At 44.6% G+C, this 21,025-nt stretch overlaps 1 protein-coding gene across 1 annotated transcript in view; it reads right to left on the bottom strand.

The window, feature by feature from the left end:
- Positions 1 to 642: 642 nt before the first annotated feature.
- The window catches only part of TRPC4AP (transient receptor potential cation channel subfamily C member 4 associated protein), a 30,523-nt gene continuing 10,140 nt past the window's right edge, over positions 643 to 21,025 (bottom strand). The window contains exons 4-19 of the mRNA XM_082065136.1: positions 20,699 to 20,756; positions 19,553 to 19,608; positions 17,665 to 17,793; positions 16,386 to 16,587; positions 14,232 to 14,420; positions 12,402 to 12,544; positions 11,919 to 12,050; positions 11,172 to 11,230; positions 8,650 to 8,751; positions 7,361 to 7,444; positions 6,933 to 7,023; positions 6,220 to 6,360; positions 4,602 to 4,710; positions 4,328 to 4,440; positions 3,892 to 4,098; positions 643 to 2,633 (exon numbers count right to left, since the gene is read on the bottom strand). Of these exons, the coding sequence (XP_081921262.1) occupies positions 2,496 to 2,633; positions 3,892 to 4,098; positions 4,328 to 4,440; positions 4,602 to 4,710; positions 6,220 to 6,360; positions 6,933 to 7,023; positions 7,361 to 7,444; positions 8,650 to 8,751; positions 11,172 to 11,230; positions 11,919 to 12,050; positions 12,402 to 12,544; positions 14,232 to 14,420; positions 16,386 to 16,587; positions 17,665 to 17,793; positions 19,553 to 19,608; positions 20,699 to 20,756 (1,953 nt within the window). The 3' untranslated portion in view covers positions 643 to 2,495. The remainder of the gene's footprint in view (positions 2,634 to 3,891; positions 4,099 to 4,327; positions 4,441 to 4,601; positions 4,711 to 6,219; positions 6,361 to 6,932; positions 7,024 to 7,360; positions 7,445 to 8,649; positions 8,752 to 11,171; positions 11,231 to 11,918; positions 12,051 to 12,401; positions 12,545 to 14,231; positions 14,421 to 16,385; positions 16,588 to 17,664; positions 17,794 to 19,552; positions 19,609 to 20,698; positions 20,757 to 21,025) is intronic.

Genomic DNA, 21,025 nt, shown 5'->3' with positions numbered 1-21,025 from the left:
GGGGAGAACACCACAACCCCAACTGTGGGCCTGCAGGGCAGAGGGAGGGTCGCTGCAGCTTTGGAAAACAGACTGCAAAGAAAGACATCTCCACTAATTTCTTTAAAATAGATTTCTTTAATAGTTTCCATTTAATATGTTTATTTGCAGTTAGTAAATTGGCATTAACCTGGGCAGCACAAACCTCAGCAGTCCACGGGGACAGTGCAGACTTCCAGAAGTATTTGTTAGTGACAAGGGTCCCACCTCCCCTCCCCTGTCCCAGCCCCTTCCCCTGAAGCCAGCGCTACGCAGGACACGTCCTCCCCGTGCTCCCCAAAATAAGACAGAACAAGGACGAAGGACAGAGCTGGTCCCTCTCAAGGAGGGTCCCTCTCAGGAGCCCAGCGCGCTCCCTCCGCGGAGCAGCTGCCGTGGGTTTGGTCCCTGTGCACCCACCCTGGTGCGGACTCAGCACTGTGCTGCCCCCCAGGGAGCTGGGGGCAGACAGCAGGTTGGCGTGAGAGCGGCTGGACCCAGGGCCAAGGGAGTTTGGCCCCTAATTGTATGTTACATAAATACAGAGATGGAAATGAGACTCTGCAGGTTTATAGCAGCAATCGTTGGATGCACCAATTAACTAGACTATGGAAAAGGCATCCCTTAACTTAAAAGCCTTTTAATTTGAAGCATTTATTTTTAAGTGTACATCTATTACAGTTGAGAAGAAGCAAAGATACACCAAAAACACAAATACCCAAGAACAAAAAAAGTACAGATGAGAAAGAAATCAGCTCAGGGGAGGGAAGGGGCAGGGGGGCGACCTGATGAAGAACATATTGCAGCTGCTGTGGTGAGGAGCTCCCTGACACAGAGTGCGACCAGGGTGACATCCCTGGAGCGGGGCAGAGGCTGCCCAGGGGATTCAGCCCCCCCAAGGAGGGAACAAGCACCCCCAGGAGCTCCTGCAAGGCTCCAGGTTTCTGCACAAGCTCAGCAGCTCCAACCACCCCACAAGCAAAGTACAGACTGCAAGTCCAGAGCAGGACACCCGAGTGTGAGAGGCGAGAGGAGAAGGGTGACGTTCCGAGAGCACAACTGCACCCTGGAAGCCTCATCCAGGCCCTGGCACAGGGATCCTCAGAGGGGGATTCGTTCTGCTGGCAAAGATGAGAGACAGAACTCGACAGCTCTGGGACATCCTCATCCCCGGGCCCTCTCCAGAGTCTGGACAGAGCTGAAGTCAAGTCATCTCATCAAATAAGTTAAGAAAATCTTTTAAAAATTCAGATGCATGTCTCAAAGAGAACTGTGTTCTTTTAGCTGGAGCTGCAAGACGTGTTTTTTTTACTCAAATGCAGTGGCTCAGAACTTCAGACTATTTAATTCCTGGGAATCTGACTGTCTTAGAGCAACAGAATTAACGGAGCAGACAGAACAGGTGCAGGTTTGGCAATCGGGACGGCCAAAACCTGGCTCCCCTTTCCCAACACATCCTACAAAGTTACTTTTAACCAGGAGTGTTTATTCCCAGCATTTAACACATTCTGATTAAAACAGGCCAAGGAAAAACCTGACACCTCCAGTAAATATTGCACTTCAAGATTAACGTGTGTGTTGATATTAAGGACTGAAAGCAGAGACTGACATAAGACTTCCAGGCAAAGCAGGTTAGCAGCAAGAGCAATGGTCCTGACAAGGATTTTAAAACCAAATTAGTTACCCAAGAAGGGACAAGCCGCAAGTTTAAAAAATTAGTACATTTTAATGCTAGTGCTCCGTGAAAAAGCCGCCCCCTGTTGCAATTCCACCACTGCCGAAATGTCTCTGTTCTCCGCAGCGTTGTAAAACGCCTTCAGGTGGGAAGGATCTGCAGGAGAGACAGGAGGAGCAGAGGGTCTCTCCTAACGCACAGACAAATTGAGTACCAAATGATCCAAAAGTAGATGGTAAAGAGGTGACTGGAGTTGGGGCTCTCAGGAATTAAAAGCACACACGCACACACTCACTCTAACAACCCTGACCCCCCATTCCAAACCCCGATGGAGGAGCGAGGGGAGCCCTGGCTGGTGTGGGGGGCCCAGGCAGGCGGGCTCCCCGGACCTCACATCTAGAGGGCAATTCCTGTGCTTTTTGACTTGCTAATTCTGGTACCCACGAGAGACAGTGACAACTAAACTGGCACATAGAGTGTACTCATCTGTCACCAAAAAAAAAAAAATACATCTCTGACCAGCCACACTGGACTGGGACAGAGGAAAAATAATAATAAAGAGGCTTTTTTTGCAGGTGAATATTTTTATCCCAGAAGAACTGGAAGATACATCCCTGAATGTGTTGCCCAGAGAGCTTTCAAACTCTCATCCATCAGAGATGGGAGATGGGGGCCGGGGTTTTGACAATGCTCCACGGTTCCAAGCCGCACACGCACACACACACTACACAGCGTATCCCTGAAAATCCACGGGCTGCGAGGTACCCTCCAAGCGCTGTCCATCAGAAGCCAGAGTGAAGAATTACTCCTCAGAAAAGTCTCTGTCAATGTCCATATACGCCTCGTCAATGTAGCTAACTATGGCACAGGGGGACGTCCGGTCGGGACTGAGCAGTATAGATACAGTCTCTTTCCAGTAGGTAAAACTAATACATGAGCTCTGTGGGAAGAGATGAAGAGGTTGGTTAACGTGGGCCACAGGCACCAACACGCAGCAGAAGACACATCCCAAAGCATTGAGCAGAGAGAACGGAAAACACTGACAGCACCCAGCAAGGCTGTGTGGGCGGGCAGGACTGCGCTGAGCCGTCCACACACGAGCCCCGACTTCTCCTTTGCTGTCACAAACTGCCACCACGGTGCTGCAGATCGAGTCCATGCTGGCAGCCGCTCCCAGGGCTGACGCAGACACAACACACCCTCCCTGCTCCCATCCCTCCCGCGTCATTCCCTTAAAGCCAAGAGGCCTCTCCTACACCACAACATGTATCACAGAATCGCAGACTGGTTGGGGCTGAAGGGACCTCTGTAGATCCACAGTCCAACCCACCTGCTCACACAGGGTCACAGAGCAGATCACACAGGGTCACATTCAGGCGGTTTGAATGTCTCAGAGAAGGAGACTCCACACCCGCTCTGGGCAGCCTGGGCCAGGCTCTGGCACCTCCCAGCAAACAAGTTTCTGCTCATGTTCACATGGAGCCTCCTGTGTTCCAGTCTGTGCCCGTTGCCCCTCACCCTGGTGCTGGGCACCACTGAACAGAGTCTGGTCCATCCTCTGACACCCACCCTGGAGATATTTATAAACATAAATAAGGTCCCCTCTCTGTTTCTCTTCTCCAGGCTGAACAGCCCCAGCTTTCTCAGTCTTTCCTCATAAGAAAGATGCTCCAGACCCCTCAGCATCTATGTAGCTCTCTGCTGAACTTCCTCCAGTAATTCCTTGTCCTCCTTCAAGTGGGGAGCCCAGAACTGGACACAGTACTCCAGTACTACCAGTACTACCCAAAGTCTCTACACACCGGACAACTATTTCCACCCCACCAGTGGCCCAAGACACAAGTAGTACAGCAGCGTGTGTGCCCAGGGACAGGCTGGTTAAGATGCTACAACTCATCTGGGAGCTGGATTTTGTCCTCCCTCGCATCCCCGCGCTGCCCACCTCCCCAGCCCTGCTGCTCAGAGCCGCTCAGCACCGCCAGGTCTCACTTCTTGTGAATCCTGCCTGCACAGAAACCCAGCACCTACACTTGTGGTAGCCTGACTGTGTAGTAAGGTGTGAGAAACACCACAGAAAGTTACACTGCAGGGAGAACTTGTTCCCTTCTACCCTTCACAGCCTCTCACTCCCCACTTTCACCAGGTGACTAGTAAACGGTGCTATGAGTGATTCTTGCTATGGGAAGAGGTTCACGTACATTTTCTAAGCAGGTGCTGTCTTTATCCTTGTTGAGGTAATGCTGTTGCCAGAATCGCAGGAGACTGTGGAAGTTGTTCAGGATGAAGCCTGGGTATTTTTCTGTATATTCCATCTGTTGCAAAGTGCGCAGATAAAAAGGTAGTTTTTCTTTCCTTCGAGCCAGCATTAGGATAACTAAACTTGTGTTCAAACAACTGACGTTTTCCTAAAAGTAAAAATGACACAGCAGGTCAAACGAAGAAAAAACAAAGCTGAGACATCACTTGTGCACATGTCCTTACAAAACATGCTCAGGATAAGCACGCCGAGGTGCTCTTAAATGTATTAAGAAAGAAGGGACATGGGTCTTCTCAAGAGAGGCGGGTTCCTCCCTGCTCCCAGCCCACTGCTGTGCAGCATCAGCAAGTTATCTCAAAGTTACGTCAGCTCTTTACCTGTGTAAGCGTCTGTACGTGAATAATATTAATGAGACGGAAAAGGAAGGACATCCTCATGGACATCTGGGACATATACGATAACAGGCGGCACTCTGACAGGACTTCTGCGACTGCAGCAAAAGGAAAAAGACAATCAGCAGGTGCTTAACGTTCACACACTGGTCCAAGTAATCTGGCAACCAGGTGGCATTTTTCAAAATTTTCAAGGCTCAGACTTAAAATAAGCATTATAATTAACAAACACATGCACCCACCGCTTCTTGTTCTTTACCTTTAGCATCAGACTGATTCTCAAATCGGTCCAGGGACAGCGTAATGCAGCGAACAAGCATGTTTGAGTCAACCAACGAACTGTTGATCTGATTTAAAAATATCTGAAACTAGAGAGAAATACTGCTTAGCGTTGCATTCAAAAACAAGCGAAAAAATTCATCCTGTGTGAACACTCATAGATGAGGTCTGGCAGAACAGCATTTCACACCCTTTTCAGAATCTGCATGGCCAAGAGATGTACTAAACCAATGACTCTGTTGGCACAAGGGGAACAGGGCAGCGAGCCCAAGCAGGAATTGCTACGCACAGGGTTTGGCGAGTAGGGCAACAGTAAGTGCTCTCCATATTTTTCAACACTGAAAGAGTTCAGTTCCTGAAGGTTATTGGAGAAATTGCCTTGAATTCTGAGCAGAAGCACCTAAACCATGTGCTTCAGCAACATAAAGAATCACAGACAAGGACAACTTCCCCTTCCCTTCAGAATACTGCCAAAATACTCAGATCTTTACCTTTTTGTTACATCTAATGAGAATAAGAGGTGATCCACACTCCTGGGCCTGCCGCAGCCAGTCCATGCCAACACTGGCACTATAGCCTGACCAAAGGTCCCTATAGCAAGTACTTTAAAAACCAAAGTGGTGCCAAGGTTCTGGTAACACAAAAACCTATTTTGAAGCTGTGTCCGTTCAATGAGACCAAGATTTCATACACTATTTGTTATGAAAGAGGGAGACAAGACGTGGCCACTGGCCTCTGTAGTCCCTCCCGCTACACTTATTTTGAACAGCAGACAGCGCTTGGGAGGAATACAGCAAGGGATTCATACAGAATGAGAATTTTAAAAAGTACTAGATCAATAAGTAGGAAGCACACGAAGTATAAAGACACATCCTCTAGAATCTGAGTTTATTTTCCAGAAAACAACCTGAAATTGAATACATCTTTCTTATAAATAGATCTCTGCTTCTGTTCTCCAAGGTCTGACAGACCTAACAGCAACCAGAGAAAGATTCCAGTAACATAAGCAAGAGCATGACGGCATTCAAAACCTACCCAACAGCTGACGTTATATGCACAAAGCGCACAAGAGCATGAAATCACTTCGCATAGAGCTGCCCGTTCTCGATCTACATATGCAACTAAGTTTTATAGGTAATTACATCAGCCATGACTTCTTAAAATGTTCAAATAACATCAAAGATAGGCCTTTTTTGCAGTATCAAATATTAAAGCCATCTCCGTGAAGAACTGCCCCCTCCTGAGCTCCAGTAAAAGATGTTTTGGAGCCTGGTTCAATGCCCACAACTATCAGCTGAACCCAAAACTGAGCGACTTCACATGAAATATTCTGCCCTTCTGAGCCCTGACCTCAGAGCTGCCTCATCACATCACGGGGCAACGTTTTCTTCATAGATCAGCACTTGCTGACACAAACATCTGGAAGCACATCTGGAAACATGAGTGTACACAGCACACATGCTCGTACACAGCTCATTCCTGCACCAAGCTCAACGGTCACACCAAAATCAGCAAGCGAACCTGAGTTTCCTAGTGCTACCTTTGGTTCCAAGAGCGTGTAATTTGACCCACTGGGGACAGCTTTTACAAATATTTACCTTCTCATCTGTGTTGATGTACTTGTTGAACCTCTTGAATGCATCAATATTGAATTTCATCAGTTCTCCCAGAAGGTCAAAGTAACTCTGAAGCACATCTCGTGATTTGCACTCACTATCAACAATGCAGTAGAGAATATGCTGGCATGGAAAGAAAACATGTTATTGGCACAGTTTAGCCCCAGGCAGGGCAGCAGTACAGTACAGACTGAGCATAGCATAGGGTGAGCTCTTCTCTTTAGTGACCGAAGACAGAACCCCAGGGAATGGCAGAAGATGTGCCAGGGAGGGTCAGTGGGACATTCAGAAAAGGTTCTTCACCCAGAGGTGCTGGACACTGAACAGGCTCCCCAGGGAGGGGTCACGGCCCCAACCTGACAGTGTTCAAGAAGAGACTGGACACCGTCCTCAGACACACGGGGTGACCTGTGGGGTGTCCTATGCAGGGACAGGAGCTGGACTCGATGATCCTGTGAGTCCCTTCCAGCTCAGGACACTCTATGGTTCTGCTACATGAGCCTCCCAGGGATGCAGGCTACACAACCGGCCACCCCACACCTGGCTGCCACAGCAGAATTCAGATACTTTTCATGAATTGCTCTATTCCTGGTGAATACTTAACACTACATTTTTATCCTCGTTTGAATTACAGATAAATCCTTCTCGATTGCTATGGAGATGTTACAGAGGAAGCTTGACATATACTTCATTACCTCCAGGAGTCCTCTCTTTAGCAGGAACATCTGGTCTGCATAGGAGGTGGTGCCTCGCAGAAAACTTTCAACTGCCCTTGCTTGCCAAAACCTGAGAAATAGAATAAATGAAGTTCTAATTTCGGAGCAAGGGGAGTATTTTACCACAACTACAATATAAATCAAATTTCCTAATCAGTTTCACTCCAGTCTGAAGCTGGATTCAGACCTGTTGATCCTGCAGAAAATCACAGACCGCGGTGGGTACAAACAAGGTCCAGCGCCAGCTTTGGCATCATTCCTCACCTGGGCCAAATGCAAACAAAACCAGATCTTTTCACAGTTTATGATTTCACAGCTTCTGATTTTCAGCTGTTGTGAGCTGTATGACAACAAACTGGCTTCCCAGTCAACTCAAACCAGCATGTTAAAGCACAAAGTGAACCCACCTGAAGGAGGACTCAGCTGGCTCCTTCTTCATGACCTGAAGCAGCCTGGTCAGCAAACCTCTTTTCCCATCACAGACAAGACTCCTAGAGCATGTGAAGATATTACAGCATGAGTGGAAGGGCTGGCAAGCACAGACCTTGTCAAACACTGAATCCAGTCTTCTCCAGAGCTTTTAATAATCACAATCCCAGTATTAGATACACAGTACAAATATTCATTAACTTTCATTACTAGTTCTACCAGTGGAAGAATTCTCCTCACTGTCTTGGGTGAAAGTCTGCAATACCTACAACACTACTTCCAAATAAATCCTAAACAAAAATTAATCACTTTCTCCCAAAATTTTAATGATTTCAGGATGAGAGAGATGAGAAACTCTGCAGGTTGGAAAAAGCTGTTTACACGCTTGATCCGCTTCCTTTCAGCATGCTCATGGTGAATTCTTCCCCCTAAACACCTACTTCTTTTCAAACAAAGGCAGAAAGGTACTCCTGCTTAGAAAGAAAGGATCCCAGTAATACAGACACCATTTCTTCCCAATTAAGCACAGTATTATGATAATAATTATAATCTAGAAATCCTCTTAGAGAACTCCCTTTTGAAGCGAGGTAAATCTGCTCTGTGCAGACCAGGTTCCTGGTGATACTCTGGGAGTATCCTGACAAACAGTTCCACAATGTTTTACCTTGTGACTTTTAGGTTTGTACATCACAATCGTGTATTGAAGAGCTTATTAAATCCAAATAGGCAGTCTAATAGATACTCAAACATAACAGTAGTGATTCTGTAAGTGGTTTAACATGTCAATCTAATTTAGCTTATTCTAGTTATAATCTGCTCTTAAAATAAAGACTGAGCAGACTCACATCTGTTTATACAGACTGGAAATGGACATTATGTTTGCACAGACTGCTCCTGAATCTCTGAGGTTTATTAGTAGCAGCAGCTCACACATTACAGGGATCCCAGTTTATTTTCCAGGTCTGTAGTGAGAAAGGCCAAACTAAGAGCCAGGCCCAGCAGATCATAAGGAAGCCTGGGCCATGAACTCAAACCTCCCATTTTAGGTGACTTTTGTTCTTAAGGCCTCTTAACTCTGAGCACAAGCACACTTTAAGATTTGCTAACGACCACGAAGAATATCACACAAACCTAGACGCTCCCTGCTGAAACACTCACTGAAATTAAAGCAAGCGTGGTGGACAGAAGGACCTCAAATGAAACAGGTGACGACAAACCTGCCTGCAAAACACCAGGAGCTGCGAGCTAAACCCCCAGCCCTACTCACCTGTCTGTGTTGACAACTGCATCGACTTCAGGGATGTTGGCTTTATGGGAGATCGCGCTCAGCTCGTTCAGCTCTTGGCTGTTTAAAAGGAGATACTTGTTCCTAAAGCAAGACAGTTGGGGAGCAGGGGAGAAAAATACGATTAATTTATGATGCGGACGAACATGAAGAGCAAAGTCACCCACCCACGAGCACTGTTCACACAGTTTTTCTCTGCCTTACAGTGACCACGCTCTTTATCAGGAAAAAATCTCAGCACAAATTACAAAAGAAAAAAGTACTCAATCATCCTGGTATTTTATTACTCGGAGGAAACTTCATTCTGGAAATTTTTAAAAAGTTCATGAAATGCAGAAAACAAGACAGGGATGGATATAAACCCACGGAACTTGTGTGAAATGCTTTATCAAATACTGAACTTTTCCTAACAAAAATCAATTAATTTATCTGTAAAGTAAATTAAAGGCAGAACAAGTCTGATGAAGTAGAAATGTAACCCAGAGGTTCCCTTTGACAGATCCCCTGTCAGTGCCAGCAAGTGGCCTCAGAGCCCTCCTGCTCCAAAGTGCTCAGAATCAGACAGCAAAGGTGTATTTATCTACAGCTGTCTGACAGGAGGCTGGAGCATGGACGGTGTTGGTCTCTTCTATCAAGTAACAAGCGATAGGACCAGAGGAAACGGCCTCAAGTTGCGCCAGGGGAGGTTGAGGTTGGATCTGGGGAACAATTTCTTCCCCAAAGGGCTGTGGGGCATTGGAACAGGCTGCCCAGGGCAGTGCTGGAGTCACCATCCCTGGAGGGTTGGACAGACGGACATGAGGTTCTCAGGACATGGGGCAGTGCCAGGGGTGGGTTAGCGGTTGGACTTGATGATCTTGAGGAGGGTCTTTTTCAACCAAAATGATTCTATGATTCTATTTTAAGGAAACCTAAGAGAGCCCAGGATGCAGTGGTGAATGTCGGGGTGTACAAAGAGAAGCTATTCATCAAAACATAGTAACTACACAGAAGTTGAATTATTATAAATGCAATGGGGATGCCTTATTGCTTCAACCACTGTCTGCCGGATCAGTGCCCAGTGAGGCTGTCACGTGAAGCTGCTTTTGACCTGGATCAACACCTTCTTTCTCTAATGAACACGCAGCCTCTCTCTCCATGCAAAACAACAGTTCCACAAGTTTGACTGACACAGTTTTACTGAAGTTTACATTAGTACACAAGTAGTTCTCATCGTGCCCTCAGCTAACTCAGCTTATCTGTGATTTCATAGAAAGTTCATGTAATTATTTGTTTAAAAGCCCAAAGCAGATTATGCACATTCCACTTGCTCAAATGCTCCAGCAGAAATCTGTTTTCTGTTTAAACAAGCATGACATCTTTGTAGCAGCCACTTAAGTAGGAACATTGTCCAAAGAGACTTTATTGGAAAACCTGGAGTGATTCCTGGGCAAACAGTGTCTTGCATGGAGGGTTTACAACAGGTCAGCCTTCCCCTTATGTTTACATTATGTCCAGCAGCTCCCTGCTCTTAAAGCCAATACTCCCCAATCCAAAAGGCTGATACTTCAGTATGTATATCTCACAGTACTAGATAAAACCTACACAAAAATATCACCCTGGCAAGATGTGCAATATGCCTCAGATGCAGACGTTCGTAAGGAACAGCACAACATCGTACAGGCCTGAACCAGAGCAACAGGACTCTGACAGAAGGCACGACAGGATTCTGCAAGTCAGAGCAGAGCAACCTCCAGCCCAGCAGTAAGGAATTAAAAAGCCCCCAAACAAACCCCAAACAAACAAAAAACCCCAACAAAACACAAACAAACCCAAACAAAACCCCAAACAAACTACCACCACCAAGCAAACTGCATCATCCTTCAACTACTCCAGCAGACTCAACCTTCATAAGAATGACTTTTGAAGGCAAATTAAGCTTTCTTCCTAACTCCTGCCTAGCTCCCTGCTGGCTAGCTGACAGATAATTGTTCCCCTAACATTGTCCCCTCCGGTTTAATCAGGTCTTCTCCATTGCTGGTATTTAGCAAGCAATCATATCTTCCCAGGCTTTTCACAAAGGCAAAACAGTACTGATGAACCTTCAGAGGCATGCTGTCTTCCACCAGCCTTTGTTTCATGCTTGTTACTCTCCAAATTAAACCTGAACATGTCCCCACGTGCTCTTGTGAGCACACGCTGCCAACTCTCAAGAAAAGACAGATAAACTGCACCACGAACGCTGCCTCCTTATTTCTTCAGCCAGAAAGTGTTAACTCATCACATAAATGTTGCTGTTTGTTTCAACAGGAAGCAAAATGGGCTAATTTTAATAACCAAGACACTAAGCCATGCCCACCCTCAGCCTTTTCACAGCAGGAGCTGGAAGGCATGTGAATTGAGTTTAAGGACCATACGACGCTGTGTTCGCATGGAGTCTGCATTGTGCTTAGGGCAGACGCTCCAAGTGCAACCAGGCGAACAAACCCACCAAGCCACAACCTACCACAGCTTTTCATACTCACTCGTGGTGATCGCTAAAGCTCTGAAGAAGCCTCAAGAACTGTATCTTTAAAGTAATGTCCTAAAAAGAGAGAAAAAAGGTCAAAAAAATTTGCTTTAGTGCGTTTGGATATCTTTTGTTACCAGGTTGATGAGACACAGCGGAACTGAAAACCTATCCAAATCAAACCCATTTGCACAGCACAGCAAGTGAGTTGCAGGAATGGAGAAGGCTGGACTTTGCAGAGTTCCCAAACTAGAAGTGGAGGCTGCCTCCAAGCCTATGCATTAACAGTTAATAACTTCTCATTGCAAAGGCAAAAAAGCTCATCACTGTATTGAATTACAACATCTAGGGTTGGAAAAAACAAAACAAAAACACACACACAAAAACCAAAGCCACCGCAAACCCCCCAAGAACCCCAACCCCTCAAAAAACCTGACTGCAAGCCATTTTTGGTTCTGTGCTTCTCCTTATTACAGACCCACTAGCTATAATTTCCTGACGTTTTGGTCATCTTCTGCCTCTGGCCTTCGAGGATCACTGAATGTACCCCGTCCCAGTTCCTGAACTAGGAGAGAGGCTAAAATTGCCATCTGCTAAATCACTAGCATGAGCCCAACACAAAGACGTAAATGAAAACAATAATTCGCAAAAAATGAATGTTACCACACCTGAATTCATTTCTTATACAAGCACCCAGTTACTCAATACAGCTCCTCAGAATTATACAGAAAGATAAAAATTCAGAATTAAAAAAGTTACTCACTGGGCTGCAATCACAATTTTGGTTGTGTCCATGCAGAACAAGGGCTGATGCTGAATGCTTTCTCCAGATCAGTTTGTCAAACAAGTTATTGAGGCCAGGGATCAGTTTGAACTCTGCTATCATTTTATGAACCTGGAAAAAAAAAAAAGGCTCCTGCTGCATCCAGGTACATCCACACGCGTCCTCACCTGAGAGACAGGACCAGTCACCCAGGACACATCCTCCTGCACCAGAGCAGCAGCTCTGCAGGGACCAACCACCCCGGGCAGCACAACTTCTACCAAACCCTGAGCAGTGGCTCACTCTGGTTTTCCACGGTAAAACGCTGCCTGCTTGTTTGGGCATCGCTGCAAGGATGGGATTTGCCCAGCTTTGTGCTTCGAGCTTTGCCCTTCATGTTTTTGTGTGCAAGAGCTAATCAACAAGTGTTTAGGTCTAAAGACGCATCCACTTGTGCATGTGTGACCGTTGCCAAGGGCTCACCTGATTTCTTTGTCTCCCCATGAGCAGCACGCAGAGAACATACAACACCTCCAGCTTATACATAATCTCGTGCATGATCTTCATGGACTGCGGGAGCTGTGTTCGCGTTGAGGTGTTGGCCAACCCACTTTCATCCGAAGACTCTGAACAAGATGGCAAAGATGTGAGTGAGACTGAGGCGGCTTCAACAGGAAAGGATTTGCTACATTTAGTTATTTTTACACCAAAACACCGCAGATGTAAGACCAGCGCGTCTGCTTGAATCTTCTTCTCAATTAAAACCAGTGACATGCAACAAATTAGCAATTTAAATTAAATGCTACGGAAGAGGAAAAAAGTATAGCTGGAACTTTTAAAAAATTAATTTCATCTTCTAAATTTTTTTTCATAATAAGGTAAATGGCGTCATCTACCTGAAATAAGTAGGATCAGCTATATAAATTAATAGACTAAGGCACCAGAAAGGACATGGCAGAAAAGGTAACCAAAGTAGAGGTGAAATTATCAGAAGCATTTACTATTAAACTACTTCAATTTCATACCTCAGTACCAGTATATTTAGGCTATGGTTAAATAATTTTCATAGCCCTATCTAGAATGATATTGCTAAGGGCAAAAATAGGATAGAACATGCCTTGAATGCAAGTGGAAAAAACATGACAGAAACTAACGAGTGACACAGAGAAAGTAAGCAAGGGCACAGCAAAACCTGCAGGCTGCAGTTCAAAGGAGTTGGGTCTCTGCACAATACAAAACTAAGCCCAGCCCAGCCCCAGCTTAACGTGAATGCTTTTTGAACCCCTGCGAAGAAACAGGAACCAGGCAAACACACAAAAGAAGGAAACCATCAAAGGCTGAAAAGCAGCGACACCGCCTCTGAGTCAGAAGCCAAAAGCCTCTGGAGACCGAGGCCGTATTCTGGGAAATAGGTCTGGGTTTGCTTGGTAACCGGCGGTGTGGATGGAGAGCTGGGGCCGGGCACGCTCCACCTCGGCAAAACTGCCTTGTGAGTTCTGTTCCACAATACCAAGCACTCTCCGGTTTCCACCAAGTTCTTGTGTGTAAAGGTCTGGGGGAGATGCTGTGGAAGCATTAATGTATTTCATTTTTTCCGTGTTTTCAGAAGTTTTAATGGTTAATCGCTACAAAACTAATGAAGCTGGATAAGGAAGTTTTCCAAAGAAGCATAGAAGCAAAGATTTAGGTATCAAAATTCTGGGATAATTCTGTTCCAATACCAAGTACACTTTTTCTACAAGACATACATTGCATTTTTTGTAACATCGAAAGGTGAAGAAACAAACCAGGTGCTTGCTTCAAAGCACTTTCATTAAGGCTGTATTAGCACTTCTGTACACTCATCAGGAACAATGATTTTTTTCCACATCAACTTATTTAAATTTGCTGGAACTACCATTCCTGTTCAAAGGAGGGAACGTGTGTTTGGTGTGAACTATACAGACCTAAAGCCATCAGCTTCAGTTTTAGAGCAAGATGCTGGTAAAGTCACTGAACTCAGTTGTGTGTATTTTTGTCACTCCAGGGCAGATTAGTGCTGAGGATGCACAGCGCAACTGTTGTTACCTCGGTGAGCAAAGGGTGCGGTTTGCCTTGGGACGTTTACTTTTGCTAATTTTAGTTGATGGGGAAAAAAAAAAAAACAGTGGTACATGAGAACAACACGGGAGTCAGACCTGAACGCTGACGTGTTGGTCTTTTGTGCAAGAAATGGGGAATCAACACCAGTTAAAAGGCAAAACAACCCACGGCGAACACTGAAGGTTAAGATGTGCATCAGCTAGCGGGGCTAGAGGAATGCAAACCAGACACCTGTGCTGCTCTGTTCCGCCTCTTCGTTCGCCACTCTCATCAGCGCGTCCAGCACCAGCGCGTTGTCCAGCCAGGTGTACCACTCCTCCAGCTCCTGGAGGAAGCTGGAAGTACCTGTTGTTTCAGACACCTTCCGGGTGGCCAGTTTGCACAGTCGCTCAATGAAGCCTGGAATATTCAGGAGCGTAGCTAAAAAAAAGAAAAACAATTTAATTACAATTTAAGATGGCCAACACAGTCATCGAATCCTCTATACCACAAGGTAACAAAGCATCTACTTTAGTAATGGAGTACACAAAAACAAATTCTGTACGGTTAAAAAGATCCAAGAATGGAAGACCCTTGGTTGGTACGCCCTCCTACCAAGGACTGGAAGAGTGCACATACCCCAGGCATAATTCAATCAGCGTTCAACAGGTTTGTGTTGGACTTACACTGCAAAAAAACTAGTTCTACCTTACTCCAACTATTTGTTTCTGGCCAATTCTATTTTCCTACCACTACTGCTTTCCAGTTCAGAGTAAGTCAATATCAAGGAACTGATATGGCTGAAAATTAAGCTGGCAAAAATAAGGCAGCAACGCTTGGAAGGGAGCAGCTCCACCTCCCCCTTCCTCTCTGCAATGCCACCTCCTTCCCTGCACCTCCTGCGAGGCTCGTGTCAGAGCAAAGTGAACAAGCTCACCTCAGTAGCCAGGCGGAAAGCTGTTGGCTTTTTAAGTACTAGTTACCTGAATTAGTTCATTATGGAGCAAAACAGATGGGGAACACGTGATGGCAGCCCCAAGTTAGAAGGTTTTAATTGTTCAAGGACAGAAGTTGCTGGTCTGCAAAATGCTTGGGGAGGTGCTAGGAGCTGCATTTTATCATAAAAGTTTCACAGATTAACTTAATTATAGGACCTATTTATTACAGATAAATGGCTAAGTCTTCACCACGCACTTGCAGATAAAGTAGAAATGGAAAAATAATTTGGCCGTGAACAATATGTGACAGAGTTGTGAGATTCTGCCCGTCTCTGAAATAAGCTCCATGATGAAGCTCCTACAATGGAATCTGCTTTCCAGTCTTAGACACAGTCTGTTCTGCTACCAAAACATGATTACTTAAACATTTGCTTGGCTAAGATCAGTTCTGTGGGATTCAAGCTTATTAAGTTCAACTAATTCAAATTAAACTTTGTACTCACACCTACAAATACCTGTCCATTGCTCTTTACAACCAAGCTCTGGCGATCAGAGGATAGAAGACAATACAGCTCCCTTTACAGTTTCCAAACTTCTGCCTGCTGCATTACGCTATCCATCTCTCACTGGATGCTGTAGAGGTGGTTACAAATGGAGCTTTATTGTTCATGGCTAAGATAAAATGTTAGAAGATGGGAGAACCAGCTCCAAACCCCGTTTTTGCACTTCCCAACATTGTGTGGTATGGGCTTAAGCAAACATCTACTTCAAAAGTCCAAAAGCTTTTCAGCTTAGTAAGAGCTGAAAACAGCAGATCTTACATTTGAGGGTACTTTAATTTAAATCGCTTAAATTCACGCTCATGCTTCTAGGCAAGACTTCTGCATTTGAGAAGTACTCAGCAAAATAAGGAAACCTGCACTGTGCTCGAAGTTAAAACCGAGATTAGACCCACAGATTGCCAAGGCTGGGGTGCTGAGTGTGGGTGGCCTGATCAATATTAAACACATTTCATGTTGATAAAGACAGACAATGTCAGAGAAAATCAGAGAAAGAACTGCTCTGACAGCAACCATGTTGCCTGCAGTTTTAGTTCAGGAATTCATGTTTTAAAGAGGTCACAGAATTACTGGGAGTTGCTAAAGAGAAGGCCATGGAAATGACTGAAGGATAAAAAACCAAAGCAAATTATTTTAAGCTACTCAGTTCATCAGAGAGGGCTGAAAGGACAGCAATTAACTCACCTAATTAACAACACCAAATGAAAACGAAAGCTACAAGTGTCATTAACAGAAAAAACTGTTTCCAGGAAACTGCTGGAGGGAAGTGAACACAGAAAAACGCTTTATAAGAGACAGAATGCTTACAGTATCCTCCAGAAACACCTGCTGCGGATGGGACATTGAGAAGAGGGAAACTCTACACACTGCTGAGATCCTTCCGCATTTGCTCTCATTGTAACAATTACCTTGATTAATTTCAGCTCGAGAAGGACCCAAGTTTTTTTTCTGCTGGGCATTTTTGGCAAGAAGCGTGTGCTTGTCATCGCTTCCCAGGTCGACTTCAGAAATTGTAACAGCCAGGATCCTGCAGAAGGTCGCAAGCTGCTGCTGATCAAAACTGGACACAAGGCTCGCAAGATTGGGAATATCATCCAGCTGGATCATTTCCTGGAGGAGGCAACATCGAGTAAATCACACATGATGTTCAATAAGGGAACACAGACACAGCCTGAAGGCTTTGGTTACAGCTCTTCCCTGGTGAGATCTGGGTGTTATTTCAATGTTAGTAGAAGAGAATCAAGCAGGCAGTGAAAAGCTGATTTACAAGTGGTGTCACTTATATTTATCAACTGCAGAAGAGCAGATCTCCATCCTTTAAAGATTAAGTATTTAAGGCAAATTTTGGGGGCTTTGAAAAACAAAACAAAATACAACAACAAAAACTAACTTGACAGACAAATTGCATGTAGGTATTACAAAGCTTCGGTTCAGTTTTCCATTTCTCTCTGTATTCTCACAGATAAGAAATGAAGAAAAAGCCCCATGTGTCAGTCTTTTTCATCAGAAGATACTAAAAAAACAACACAAAACCAAAACCATTTCTGTTCAGATAAATTAAGCTGGTTCCCTATCCCAGGAAGTACATCATCTTCAAAAAAAACCCCAGTAACAGAATCCTGACCCTCTCCACAAAATGCACATAGACATATTTTATTTAGGGTTTCCCCAGGGTTATTTCACTTGCATCACATCAGGGTGCTAAGCTGTAATGATGCTGGCAAGCAAGTTAAAAAACTGAGTTTGTGCAGAAGACATAAGTGCCCTGTTCCCCCAGCCCACAACTTCTCAGGGGTGACAAACCCCCAGGTAAGAGAGAAGCACGAGAAGCCTTCCAGATGTCAGGAGACTACTAAAATATTTGAAGTGTAATCAGAAGAATTTATGAGGTTCATTTTCTTTATCTGAAATACTGGTTGTACTTTAATGACTGGTAGGCACTCACCCCATCATCCTCTGCAAGCCATGCAAGAGCATGATAAGTATGATAACATGCGTAATTTGGCTTCTGTATGAAACGTGACTGAAGCGAACAAGCACTGTAAACAGCCAGGTTTCAAATCAGTTACAAGAAGCGAGCATGCTAGCTTAGAGGGTTACCTTCAGCAACTCCTCAAAGACACAGCTGCCTTCCCTTGTACTGGCCTGAAAAACTGTACAAATAAAATTAAGAAACAAGTAACGAACCTTTTTAACTCCCAGGATATCTTCAATGAGTGTTGCAGTTTGCAGGAATGTCTTTTTGTTTGTCATCAGGGTAAACAGGAACAATACAAAGTCATTTCTTTCTGCCAACCGCCGTGTGACTCCTTCCGTCTAGAAAGCAGACCCAGAGTCAACCTTGACAATTCCCACATCACATGCACACGCAGGACAGTCTTAGAGATGACATGTTATCAAATTAACTATTCCTGAAACCAGGAAACACTGTTTATGGCGACCAAAACTAGTTCCAGTACTTGTTTGAAGTTAGCATGATGCGTGCAAAAACTACAGGCTCCAGGATGAGACACTTCATCTCAAGGCAGTTGTTTACTTGCCTCAATCAAAAGTAAACACCAAACATCTGGAAATACCTTGGAGAAGCTTGTCTCTGCTTTCCATGCAAACTGGAACCAGCTCCGGTTCATGCTATGTAGAGTAGCCCCTGGTTTCCTCCCTAAGCTCTTAGCATTGTTCACAGCTGGGCAGAGTCTGAGCAACCAGAACTGAGCATTGGCCTTAATGAACTCGGTGATGAACGCAAACATTATGCTAAAGCATGAACTCGTGTTCATCAAGGCCAGCTTTCATGCTCTGATCTCTGCTGAGAGCACAGCCAGCCTGTTCTGGAACTAAATGTAACTTAAAACTACATCCTTACCACTTCATAGAATCATAGAAGCATTTTGGTTGGAAGAGACCCTCAGGATCACTGAGTCCAACCATAACCGAACCTAACTCTGGCACTAACCCATGTCCCTGAGAACCTCGTCTAAACGCCTTTTCAGCCCCTCCAGGGCTGGTGACTCCAGCGCTGCCCTGGGCAGCCTGTTCCAATGCCCCACAGCCCTTTCCAGGAAGATTTTTTTCCCAATATCCAATCTAAACCTCCCCTGGTGCAACTTGTGACCATTTCCTCTTGTCCTAAAGCTGTCTGCTCGATACGGCTGACACATTACCAGTGCCCACACAACCAGACCAGCTCAGATACCTCCTGAATATTTACACACAAGAACGCTTAATATTGCACACACATTTCTGTGATCCTAACACTTCTCATTCAAGAGAGCCCCATCATACTGAAGTGCATTAAAACAGCAGCTAGTCTATAAATTGCAAACTTGTTTCTTATCACGTTACACTATTTACAGTTAGCAAAACTTGCATTACCTGTAGCTAAAAAAGAAATAATCACATAAGGGAAAAGTGTTCTCTTCCCCCTCCCCTGCGTACAGATACTTAGTGAGAACACAATCTATTAAGACTCAAACTCTCAAGATCAGGTTGATGTCTTTGGAGAAGCACCAAGCCAGTAAGTGCCTTTTTAAAATTTTGTGCTAAACAATACTCCTAGATTATGATATGGTCAAATATGTGATTAAGTAAACAATCCTCTGGATGTTCCCTGCATGTATAATCCGAGGCATGCGCTTTTAGCTTCACAGTTTTAACAGCCAGTTACTTCAATAGGCCTTTAAGCCGGTGTCTTCCTTAGACCTGATCTGCCAGCAACTGCACTAATATTTTGGGCCATGAAGGAGCTGCAGGATTAAACTTAAAACACTTTGCCAGCACTGTTACTGAACAAAATCAGCTGTAGCTCTGGCGAGCAGGCATCCATTTCCAGTTTCACTTTAAAGTCTGCATACAACAAAGGCTGACACGGCTTTTCTATGGAAACACAAATACAGAAATATCCAAACAAGAGGATTTTGAGTAACACACCAAAATATAGGGCAATCCTATATTTAACTGAAGGATTTTTAATTGTAAGTTTCAGGGTAAGTTTCAATTATGCTTAAAAGAGTCTGTTTGTTGTCGTAAGTAAAACATGACCAGCAGAAGAACACTGTTCCACAGCAGTTGTACTTACACATATACACGTGTTGTACAGTATGCTTAAACAGTCCTTGATGAGGTCATCGCTTACTGCAAAAAAGAAAACATATATTCACCAGCTATACATTGCCAAGGAACACTAATGACCACAGGAGTGACATGAAGAGCTAGAAACGGTGAGAATTTCAAGCTACCTGCTAGCTCAGATCCGACGTGCAAACGCCTCGGAGGGCAGAAAGCAGAGGAAGAAACACTCTGTACCTCACCTGCTCACAGGCGTTCTTCCAAAATCACTGTCAGCACCGCCTGGGACCACTAGACTTGTGGTCTAGTGCACTTCTTAGTCACACACAGAAGCAAATGACAGGGGTGCAGGCGGTATTTTAGGAAAAATATCCAAAATCAACTCAAAATTTGTCTATATAAGAAACTGCTGAGAGACATATTCACTCCAATTATTAAGCATGGGGGGAAAAAAAAGGACAGTTCATGCAGTTTTCTCCATGCAGCATCAGAAATTCATAGAAAAGCCTTCAATCTGATTTCCTCCAGCATTTGAATATTGAAGTTCTCAATACAAACACCCAGCAGCTGCCTCCAGCCCGAGTGGCCGTTTGGAGCTCCCTGGCTGCCAGGGAGCGCACCAGCGCATTTCCCTTCCTCAGAGGCTTCGGGGAACCAGCAGAGTCAGAAAGAAGAACAATTAAAACACTCAACTAAAGCTGCTCCAGCAGGAAAGTTGTGCTGAAGCTGCTGCACCCCATTGGCAAGTCCTCCTTGGAGCAACCTGGAAATTCAAAGCCACTGTGCCTACATCAGGTATGCTTTTCATTATCTCGCAATCTAATTCCTGTTCCATAAACATTTTGTGGCTTATTATCAATAATTGTTAAGTGCAGCTATAGCCACAGCAACAATAAAAGTTTCCAGTGATTGCAGATTTACTGCATTGAGAGAAATAATGTTACGCTGAGGGCACGAATCCCCCCAAGCTGAGCTTCACAACAGGTGACCATCCTAAACCCCATCGCAAATCTGCGCTGCAGAGAACACAGAAACCAATGATTCACTTAGGAACACGAAAGTGCTGGTATGGAAAGGGAGTGACAGAAAAACAGAATCATTTCTGTCTGGATAAGGACACAAAGCAAGAATGAAAACAAAATATTTATTAACTTACTTTTCTGTTTCTTTTTCTGTGTAATAAGAGTTGGTCTCATGAGAATTTCGACTAAAAGCTGTAACAAGAAGGTAAAGAATTAAGGGAATAATCACTGGGATACGAGTAACAAATTAATTTGTCGGTGACAAAACCAAACTCAGGCCTGTGTCTGCTGAAGTCACAGGCGAGTAATGGAAACTCTACAATCAAAACCCCAACAGCATCCGAATTACATTGACGAAAAAGACTTGTATTCACCCTGAAAAAATAATAACAGTTGTATAAAACAATCTCCCACTGGCAAGTTTTAAAGAATTTGAGTCCGCAAATAATGTAATTTCGTGC

Source organism: Streptopelia decaocto (genome assembly GCF_964273445.1).
Source record: "Streptopelia decaocto genome assembly, chromosome: 14".
Lineage (NCBI taxonomy): Eukaryota > Metazoa > Chordata > Aves > Columbiformes > Columbidae > Streptopelia > Streptopelia decaocto.
The sequence above is the reverse complement of the archived record's forward strand: the minus strand, read 5'-3'. Positions and strand labels throughout refer to the sequence as shown.